The sequence below is a fragment of the Rhincodon typus genome, chromosome 18, assembly GCF_021869965.1.
Source record: "Rhincodon typus isolate 14 chromosome 18, sRhiTyp1.1, whole genome shotgun sequence".
NCBI classification, from domain to species: domain Eukaryota; kingdom Metazoa; phylum Chordata; class Chondrichthyes; order Orectolobiformes; family Rhincodontidae; genus Rhincodon; species Rhincodon typus.
The window spans coordinates 2,221,650-2,232,267 of NC_063349.1; the positions used below are offsets into that span (position 1 = coordinate 2,221,650).

A 10,618-nucleotide genomic window follows, 5' to 3' on the forward strand; every position below is an offset into this window, starting at 1 on the left:
CTATACTCTGTTTCCCTAGCTGATCGATTCCAACTCCGTCCTTGGAAGCTGAGAAGCTGAAGTTGTCTGCTTACCCGAGGTAATATCACCGACCACACAAGGGCAGCAGCTGGAAGATGACCTATTTCTATATCTGGCGCAACACCCAACTCTACTTCTGTCTCCCCTTGTCTCCTGTTGAAACCTTCATTCATGCCTTTGTTACCTCTACTCCTGACTATAATCGCGGCTGTTCTTCCACATTCAAACCTCTACAAACCTCAGGTCATTCAAACCTTTGCTGTCCATGTCTCTTACTTGCTGACTCCTGTACATCCATCATTCTTGTAATTACTGAACCACTTTGGCTGTTAGTTAAGCAGCACCTTGTGTCATAGAAGGTGTGTAACGTATTATCATTGGAGATTTGAATTTTAAAATTGAGTTAGATGGATGTGGGGTCAGCTCTGTGAAGGTAATCATTTTTAAATGGGTTAGAAAGACATTTGGAACAGTGACCCAAGTACATCAATTCTAAAAAAAGCAGTCAAGCACCTTCTAGAACACATGTAGCGTTAATGGATAGAACGTGCATACTGTTGAGCTTACAAAAGACCAGAATGTCATTAGTGTTAGCTGCAAAGTTCAATCCAAAAATAATCAGAAGATCATTTCAGAAGGGAGAACAGAAGAGTCAATCTATTGGTTCAAGGGAACCAACTAACATAGCCAACGTGTTTTGATTCGTGGAGCTTCTGAACCAGGAGAGCTTAGACAGAAATCATCGGGTTGTTGGAATTGAAGAAGTTTAGCCCATCAGATTGTGAAAAGTGATGGCCTACAAACTCAAAGGAATCACAGAATTGTTTCCACAACTCAAGGAAAATAAAGTAGGAGATATCAGTGAAGTAAAAATTTAAAGTGTTGAGGTGATATTTCTCTGGAATTGATACTTGCAAAAGGATAGTGTTGGGAAACAGGTTGAAAGAGCCTCTACAGGTAAATTATAAAAAAGAAAGAGAGTAGCTAAAGTAAGTGCAGGTTCCTCAGAGGGTGCAATTGTGGAATTGGTTTTCTCTTTTTCCACCACCTCCTTCTGATCCCCATCTCAATCCTTTGCCCCTTCCCCACTCTCCTCCCTCCATCCATTTGTGTTGAATTTTCCTAACTTTCCCCACTTCTCTTTCTCCCTCTCTCCTTTCCCCTTCCTGGCTAGTGAGATTGTGGAATGATAACATGGAACCAGGGAAACGGCAGACAATTTAAGCCAAAGTTTCACAAAAACAGACCAGTCACCAAGACCTGATGGTCTGCATCCAAGTGTTTTGAAGGGAGTGGCTTCAGAGATGGTGGTGGCAATGGTCGGAATATTATAGAACTCACTGAACTCTGGGAGGGTTCAAGCAGAAAATGCAAATGTGATGGGCCTATTTAAGAAAGGGGGGAGACAGAGAGCAGGCCAGTGTGGCCTAATGTCTGTTGTTGGGAAAATGCTGGACTCTATTATTAAGGAAGAAATGGTGAGACCATTAGAAAGGTGTAACACAATCAAACAGAATCAACATAATTTTGCGAGAGGGAAATTATGTTTGATAAATTTGCTGGAGTTCTTTGAGGATATAAAGCAAAGTGGAGCCAGTAGATGTATTTTTGGATTTCCAGAAAGCATTCAAAAAATTTCCACATAAAAGGTGATTGCACAATGTCACAGTAATAGAGGGTAATATATTAGCATGAATTAAGTATTGGTTACCACACAGAGGACAGACAGTCGGGATTAATGGGTCTTTTATCATGTTGGAAAGACGTATCTAGTGGAGTGCCATAAGGATCAGTCCTAGGGTCTCAATTATTTACTATTCATACTAACGGCAGGTCTCTTGTCCCTAGGGTGGGGCATTTCAAGACAATGTCTAAGAGGAGAGGAAAATGATTTGAAAAGGCCATGAGGGACAACTTTTTTTTTTACACAGAGGATGGTTGATGTATGGAGTGAACTTCCAGAGGAAGTAATGGATGCGAGTACACTTACAACTCTTAAAAGACATTTGGATTAGTACATGAAAAGGAAAGGTTTGGAGGAATATGGGCCAAGAACAAACAGGTGGGATTAGTTTAGTTTGGGATTATCCATGGCATGGACTGGTTGGACCGAAGGGTCTGTTTCCGTGCTGTATGACTCTATGACTGAGAGGAGAGGGCAGAATGTAATGTATCCAAGTTTGCTGACAACGCAAAAATAGCAGAGATTGCATGTTATAATGAGGACGTACGGAATCTGCAAAGGGATAATTTACAGGTTGTATGAATGGGGAACAAACTTGGCAGATGGAGTTTAATGTTGGAAAATGTGAGATCATGCACTTTGGTGGGAAGAATGAAAAGGCAAGACCAGTATTTAAATAGGGAGTGAGACTCTAGAAAGTGGAGATAGTTAGAACTGCCGATGCTGGAGTCTGAGATAACACAGTGTGGAGCTGGATGAACACAGCAGGCCAGGCAGCATCAGAGGAACAGGAAAGCTGACATTTCGGGTCGGGACCCATCTTCAGAAATGCGGGAGGGGAATGGGGCTCTGAAATAAATAGAGGGGGGGGGTTGGACTGGAGATGGTAACAGCAGGTAGGCAGTGGTGGGGATTGGTCAGTGAGGAGGGAGGAGCAGATAGGTGAGAGAGAAGACAGACAGGTCAAGGAGGTGGGGACGAGAGGGAGGGTTGGTCTTGGGATGAGGCCGGAGGTGGGGAGATTTTGAAACTAGTAAAGTCCACATTGAGACCATTGAGTTGTAGGCTCCCAATGTGGAATATGAGGTGCTGCTCCTCCAGTTTCCGGGTGGCATCATTGTGACACTGGAGCAGGCCCAGGATGGACATGTCATCCAGTGAGTGGGAGGGGGAGTTGAAGTGGTTCGCGACTGGGAGGTGTTGTCGTTTGTCGCAAACCAAGTGTAGGTGCTCTACAAAGTGGTCTCTGAGCCTCTGCTTGGTCTCACTGATGTAGAGGCCACATCGGGAACAGGGGATATAATAAACCACATTAGCGGATGTGCAGGTGAACATCTGTTTGATGTGGAAGGTTTTTTTGGGGCCTGGGATGGAGGTGAGGGGGATAGTGTAGGGGCAGGTGTAGCACTTCCTGCGGTTGCAGGGAAAGGTGCCGGGGGGGTGGTGGGGCTGGTGGGGAGTGTGGAGTGGACGAGGGAGTCGCGGACAGAGCGGTCCCTCCGGAAGGCAGATAAAGGGTGGGGAGGGAAATATATGCTTGGTAGTGGGGTCAGATTGCAGGTGGTGGAAGTGGCGGAGAATGATTATCTGGAGGTTAACGGGCTGATACTTGAGGACAAGGAGGATTCTGATGAAGGGTCTAGGCCCGAAACGTCAGCCTTTCTGCTCCTGTGATGCTGCTTGGCCTGCTGTGTTCATCCAGCTCTACACCTTGTTGTCTCGGATTCTGTCTTTGTTTTTATTGCGGGGAGGGGGTGTGAGGGCTGAGGTGTGGGAATCGTAAAAGATGTGGTCGAGGGTGTTTTCGACCGCTGGGGGGGTGTTGCAGTCCTTGAAATACGAGGACACCTGGAATGTTCGGGAGTGGAATGCCTCATTTTGGGAGCATCTGTGTTCATCCAGCTCCACACCTTGTTATCTCAGACTCTAGAAAGTGCAGTGCAGAGGGATCGGATGTTCTTGTGCATGAAACACAAAGTTAGGTTACAGGTGCAGCAAGTTACTAAGAAGGTAAATGGAATTTTGGATTCAATGTGAGAGCGTTGGAATTTTACAATAGAGAAGTCATTTTACAACTATACAGGGTATCAGTGAGGGCACACTTTAAGTACCCAGTACAGTATGATGTCCATATTTAAGAAAGGATAGACTGGTGTTGGACAGTCAAAAGAGATTCACTAGACTGATCCCTGGAATGATTTATCAAGAAAAGGTAAGGAGGATGGGTCTTTATCCATTGGAGTCTAAAAGAATGAGGGGTGATCTTACAGAAGCAGACAAGATTCTGAGGGGTCTGGACAGGGAGGATACTGAGAAGATATTACCACAGGTGGGGGAATCTAGACATAGTTACAGAATAAGGGCACACTCATTCAAAACTGCAGTGTGAAGGAATCACCTCTCTCAGAGGGTAGCGAATGTCTGGAACTCTCTATCCCAAGGAGCTGTGGAGCCTAGATCACTGAAAATATTTAAAGAAGAGGTGGATAGATTTTTGAAATTTCAAGGAGTGAGGGCTATAAGGAGTCTGGACAGGGTTTAAGTGCCAACTGGCCTACTCTTGCAGATTTTTCTTTTGTTCTTATGAACCTTTGTTTTGTTGTTTGTGTTAAGGTTTCTCTAACGGTCTATTTACATTTGGCTGCGTTGTTTTTAAATCACTCTTTTGTAACAAAATGTTTTTGTTTTGTCGTTAAAGGCCATCTGCACCTTGTGTGAATATGTTTCAAGCACTAATCATCATGGCAACCAACCGCAAAAATCAAACTTATGACCTATCAAGCCAGGTTGCACTCTGGGATCAGACTTTTCCAGCACCTGGGCTAAGTTAACTTGGTTTTAAAATCCTTCTCCTTTTTTAACCAATTCCTCCAGGGCCTCAAATGCCCCTATTTATAATCACCTTTAACTCCGTTACCCTCTGAGATATTAGCCACACTCTACTTCTGAAAGGACTGTTGAAAGGACCGTTATTCCGAACTCTTTTTCTCTATTTTGCGAATTTATTGCTGGACTTTTTGTTTCTTTATTTTTCTAAATATTTTCCCCCTAAGAATTTGCACTTGAGAATTTGTACCTATGATGGCACCACAAGTGGCAACTTGCAAACCTTTCACTGTCCTTCCGCGTGAATATGTGACAATAAAGCCAATTTTAAATTCCAGCTCATCCCAGGTTTCAGCTCCAGTGTTGGCAGCCATCTCTACAACACTCTGAGGTGATTACTCAGAATTCCCTCTTTAAATCTGTCCATCTCTCTCCTTAAAAACCTATCTCTTCAATCAAGATTCGGGTTACCTGTCTAAATTCGTTATGTTATCACTTAAAAGACGCTCCTGTCAGGGACATTAGCACTCTACAAAATACAGGCTCTTGTTTTTTGATTATATGCATCTCCAGACCTCAGCATATTCCCACATTTGAGTGACAGAGGCAGGGGGTAGTTACGGAGGGAAGGATGGGATGGGGATGTGAGGTATTGTTGTGTGTGTGTGTGTGTGTGTGTGTGTGTGAGAGAGAGAGAGAGAGAGAGAGGCCAGGGTAACACAGGGACAGGATGGTAACACCGTGCTGTGAACTGTGGTTCAGTCAAAGCAGCAGCCAAGGCACTGACTCACTTTGTCCAGTATATACTTGTTCAAATAAGGCATGTATCCATGGCTGGAAACAGGCCCATCATTGTCATCACGGAAGTGGTCCTCCAGGATCTTGGGGTCATGGGGAATATTCAACACTGTGTACAGGTTGTAGGACAGCACCTGGAATACACAAAGGATCATTTCAGAGGGCCCCATCAAAACAGCAAGTCACCAACTCAACTTTCCACTACCAAACAGGCAGTCTCACCGTCTACTCCAGCTCTTTATCTCATCCAGCCGAGATCCACCCTCTCCACTTCCTAGCCTCATGCTTCCTGCTTTTTATCCAATTCCACGACCTCTCCAAATGATTGCTCCCAGTTCTTTCATTCCCACTCTTTATGGTTCATTACTCACCACTGTCACTGTTGTTGAGCAGAATATTACATACTTTATAAAGGCAGTAAATCATTGCTTTAAAAAAAACTGGGCATAAAATCGCACAAAATGGCTCCCAGAATTCACATGCCAGCTCTTGCTGACTCACTTCAGTCAATAAAGCAGAGGGACTGATGTGTCATCTCGACATCACACACGAATGGAAATATTTAGAATAAATTAACCCTCGGGCAACACAATTTGTCGGTCTAAAGGTGCAAAACTTCAGAGCCATTAAGAAAGGAGGAGACTTGAAAGGCACCACAGGGAATTCTAGTATAACTGACTTTGCTTTGTGCAAAAATGATTCATCGACAGTAACATAGTAGCCATTTTGTTGTGACAAGATAAGCTGTGGAAACGGCATTTTGGCAGAGCAGCCCAGGTCTTTGAGAGACACCGGCGAAGAGAGGGTTCCCAGTTAAAGGGGGGCATAGCAGAAGGTCTTTCAGCATCTGCTCTTCCACAGAAAGAACACAGGCCGTCTGCCTGTGCTGTAAAGGCAGAACTAGTGAGGAACAAACAATCTGCTTTCTCTCTCAAAGCTTACTACACTTACTGAGTCCATCTTAGAACTAACCACCAACAATGTGACAAAAACCATCAAGGCTTCTGAACTCTGGCCTCAAGGTTTCAACACCTTTTACTTCAGAAAGAGAATCTTCGAGCAAGCAACAGGATCTGAAAAAAGACTAATCTTATTTTCGTCGTCAGTATTTTATCCATAGTTACTTTTAATATTTGTATTTATACTTTTAGTAAATAACTTTTTCACTTGTACTTAAGTATCCGACAGAAATAGTTTGGCAAGAGAAAAACATTTAAGAGATTGGCAGCTATTTGGCACACTTGATAAACAATAAAGAAGTCTAAATGAGTGATACAAATTTCTGGTTCATGGACCACTCAATGCGCGTCCTCATGTAATTATGACACCGCACTTGCACTCATTAACATGACTTAATGAAGTCCAATACAGCCTACTCTAATTTATTATTATACTCAATAACACTAAATCCAAAGAATTGCAGATGTTGGAAATCAGAGACAAACACAGAAATTGCTGGGCAAACTCAGCAGGTCTGGCAGCATCCGTGGAGAGAAAGCAGAGTTAAGGTTTTGAGTCCTCTTCTTCAGAATATTATTAAATAGGGGACAGAAACAGACCCTTCGGTCCAACTCGTCCACGCCAACCAGGTTTCCCAAACTAAACTAGTTCAATTTGCCAGCTTTTGGCCCGTATCCCTTTAAATCTTTCGTATTCATGTATCTATCCAAATGTCTTTTAAATTTTGCAACTGTACCTGTATCTACTACTTTCACTGGCAGCTCATTCCACATACAAACCACACTCTGTGTGAAAAAGTTGCCTCTCTGGTCCCTTTTAAATCTTTCCCCTCTCACATTGAAATTATGCCCCCTTGTTTTGAACACCCCCAACCTTGGGAAAAGACCTTTGCTATTCACCTTATCTGTGCCCCTCATGATTTTATAAACCTCTGCAAGATCATCCTTCAGCATCCTACACTCCAGTGAAAAAAGTCCCAGCCTCTCCTTATAACTCAAACCCTCCAGTTTCAGCAACCTCCCTGGTAAATCCTTTCTTCATTTTCTCCAATTTAATAATGTCCTTCCTTTATTAGGGCGACCAGAACTGTACACAGTACTCCAGAAGTGGCCACATAATGGTAAAGTGGGAGTTATACTGGGAAGACTGTAGATTGTGGCTGTATACAAGTCTGCTGCCCATGGATGCCCAGTTCTTAGTTGCTCACACCAAGGCAATGCCTCGATATAGGGCATCCTCAACGTGGAGATGGAACTTGGAGTATCTCCAGGGATTGTTCAGTGGCCACTCTTACTGATACTGTCATTGATAGAGGTGATAGGCCTTAGAAAGGATACTGACGATTGCCAAGATGATACCAGGGATGAGGGACTTCAGAACAGAAGTGTTCTATTTGGAACCGAGAAAGTTAAGAAGTGACCTAAAGACTGCTTTCAGAGTAACAGGAGGGTTTTGAAAGGTTAGACAGAGAAAAATGAATCCCTCCTGTTGGTGGGATTTGGGGTAGATCATTTAGGATGGAGATGAGGAGACATTTCTTCACCCAAAGAGTGGTGAGCCTGTGCAATTCATTACCACAGGAAGCAGTTGATGCCAAAACATTGAATGTATTCAAGAGGCGACTAGATAAAGCACTTGGGGCGAATGGGATCAAAGGTTACAGGGAGAAAGCAGGATTAGGCTACTGAATTGGAAGATCAGCCATGATCATGATGAATGGCCAAGCAGGCTCGAAGGGCCGAATGGCCTCCTCCTGCTCCTATCTTTTCTGTATCAATGATTTTATGCTCACATAGAAACAAAGTCTGGAGATGCAAATGGGAAACACATTTTCACTCAAAGTCAACAAGGTGCAGAGCTGGATGAACACAGCAGGCTAAGCAGCATCATAGCATCCTATGATGCTGCTTAGCCTGCTGTGTTAATCCAGCTCTGCACCTTATTGTCTTGGATTCTCCAGCATCTGCAGTTCCTACTATCTCTGATTTACTCAAAGTCTCCTGGATCTGGAACACAAAATGGAAAGGTGGGGGAAGCTGTTTTGAGAAATAATTTTACACATTGGTTGAAGTGGTAAGAGTTAGCACTAAGCACAATGTCTCTTGCAAACAGCCAGAACAGACAAGAAGCACAAATGGCCTCTTTTTGTAGTGTGGGTTTCAGTGTTTCCAGGATTACCCCTCACTCACTCTGGTTCTCACCAGCTTGTTCCTTGCCATACTCTCCACTTCCCTGTGTTAGAATTTAAATGAATTCCCCCAAAACAACCCACTAAGGCAATCATTCTTCCATTAGCGTTACAGGTCCAGCAACCCTTCCTTAGAAACATTAACTCTGATTTCTCTTCACAGATGCTGCCAGACCTGCTGAGCTTTTCCGGCAATTTCTGTTTTTGTTTCTGATTTACAACACCCGCAGTTCTTTTGGTTTACATTCTTCTGTTAGTGTCTACTGTACATGTAATTTTGGACAAACCTGGCTCTTATAACCCCTGTTAAATCAGACTGTTGTTAATGGATTGAGGGAAACTGTGGTGACTGCACTCTGACACAACATTGCATATAGGACACAGGTCTGGTGGCAGGGGGTGTTGGGGGAGTGCTGGGATGGGGAGTTCAGAGAGAGGGGTGATTGTTAAAGAGCCTGCAGCACAGAGATCTTTTCCCTCCAATTAAACTGGACATGGAAACAGGTAAATCCGTCTCAACGATTTTCATTAGCATTCAGACTCGGTGGCATGTGTCTATCCCCCGAAACCTTTTGAAGGGTCTAGGTCCGAAACGTCAGCCTTCCTGCTCCTATGATGCTGCTTGGCCTGCTGTGTTCATCCAGCTCTACACCTTGTATTCTCAACAATTCAATCTCCTCCTTGTGAGCCAATTAGTGCACCAACTTGTTGTACGGAGTCCCTTTACCAGTCTCCAACCGTCCCCCCCACCCCCAACACAAACAAACAAACAAACAAACAAACATACCCCATCAGGAAACTGGTACAAAAGTGCATCAGAAAACACTTTAGTTTGAAAATTGAAAGTGTCTCCTCACACCTTGACCATTGGAGACAGCGAAGGTTTGGCTCCTCAGACAGTGCAGCACTCCCTCAGTACACCACTATAAGGTCAGGCTGAACAGACAGAGTTCAAATGTCAAGAGTGGGGCTCGACCCCTACAACCGGGGTGTCTCTGGTTAACAAAAGCAACACTGATGTTTATAACGACGCTGTCTCTTTGCACCAGCAGAGTGCAAAATATTTTGAGATACCCCGCGTTCTCACTCTATCCCTGCCCCTCCTCGGGTACTTGGAGTTGAGTTGAGGTTACCTTGAGTTGAGATTTAGAGACTTTTCCACTCTGTTCCAAGTCCAGGGCGGTGAAAGCGTACCAGATGGATTTCAGCAGCTCGTTTTTTAGATCCATGCTGTTTAGGAGCTGCCGGAGGAATGGGAAACACAAAAACCGAACAGGCAAACTGCCCAGTCTGTAACCTGATACGTCCACTGCAGCTCAGAGCTTGTTGGAAAACTTCCCCCTTCTCACTGCATTCACTTCCAGTCAACAATACAATGCCCCCGTCCCTGATCGCCAAACGCACTCCACCTGTTCTGGGGCTTGTGTGTATGTCAGAGTTTCTCTATTCTAAACTTCCGCTCGCACTACCTCTCTCTCTCTCTGTGGTCAGGCGAAGCCACCGGTAGCCGAGCAGCTGCATGTGGGGGCGGGGTTCTGTCGCTCTCAGAGACCGGCTCTCATTCCCCACCACACCGGGGCATAGCCAACAGACCCCTCTGTATAACCTTCAGATAATTCCTGTGTGACAAGACAGAGAGAAATTCAAACAGTCTCGATGTTTAGTGTCACAAAACATACTTCACTGAGGGGTTAGCGACCAGGGACATCGACTTGTAAATAGTGTGCTAGACATTGATCAGTGAGTGGATAGAAACTTTGACCACTCAGTGGGTAAAGACAGTGACCAGTGAGCAGGTAACGGTAGTGACCAGTTAGTGGTTAACAACTGCAGCAACTATAGTCAAGCTACATACACAGACACCCATATCCAGATGTACACATTGAAATGCACACAACTTAAACACTGAAATATGCAGAATGACCCACAGAAATACACACAGATGTACACTCAGAAATACACACAGATGTACACACAGATGTACACACTGAAATACACACTGATTAACACTGAAATACACACAGATGTACACACTGAAATACATACAGATTAACATGCTGAAATACACACAGATGTACACACTGAAATACACATAGATGTACACACTGAAATACACACAGATTAACACACTGAAATACACA

The 10,618-nt window shown here is 44.1% G+C and overlaps 1 protein-coding gene across 1 annotated transcript in view; it reads right to left on the bottom strand.

Annotated features, from left to right (window-relative positions):
• LOC109920945 (differentially expressed in FDCP 6 homolog) overlaps positions 1-9,925 on the bottom strand; it is a 77,073-nt gene extending 67,148 nt beyond the window's left edge. Inside the window, exons 1-2 of the mRNA XM_048607804.1 lie at positions 9,611-9,925; positions 5,323-5,463 (exon numbers count right to left, since the gene is read on the bottom strand). Of these exons, the coding sequence (XP_048463761.1) occupies positions 5,323-5,463; positions 9,611-9,706 (237 nt within the window). The 5' untranslated portion in view covers positions 9,707-9,925. The remainder of the gene's footprint in view (positions 1-5,322; positions 5,464-9,610) is intronic.
• Positions 9,926-10,618: the final 693 nt, after the last annotated feature.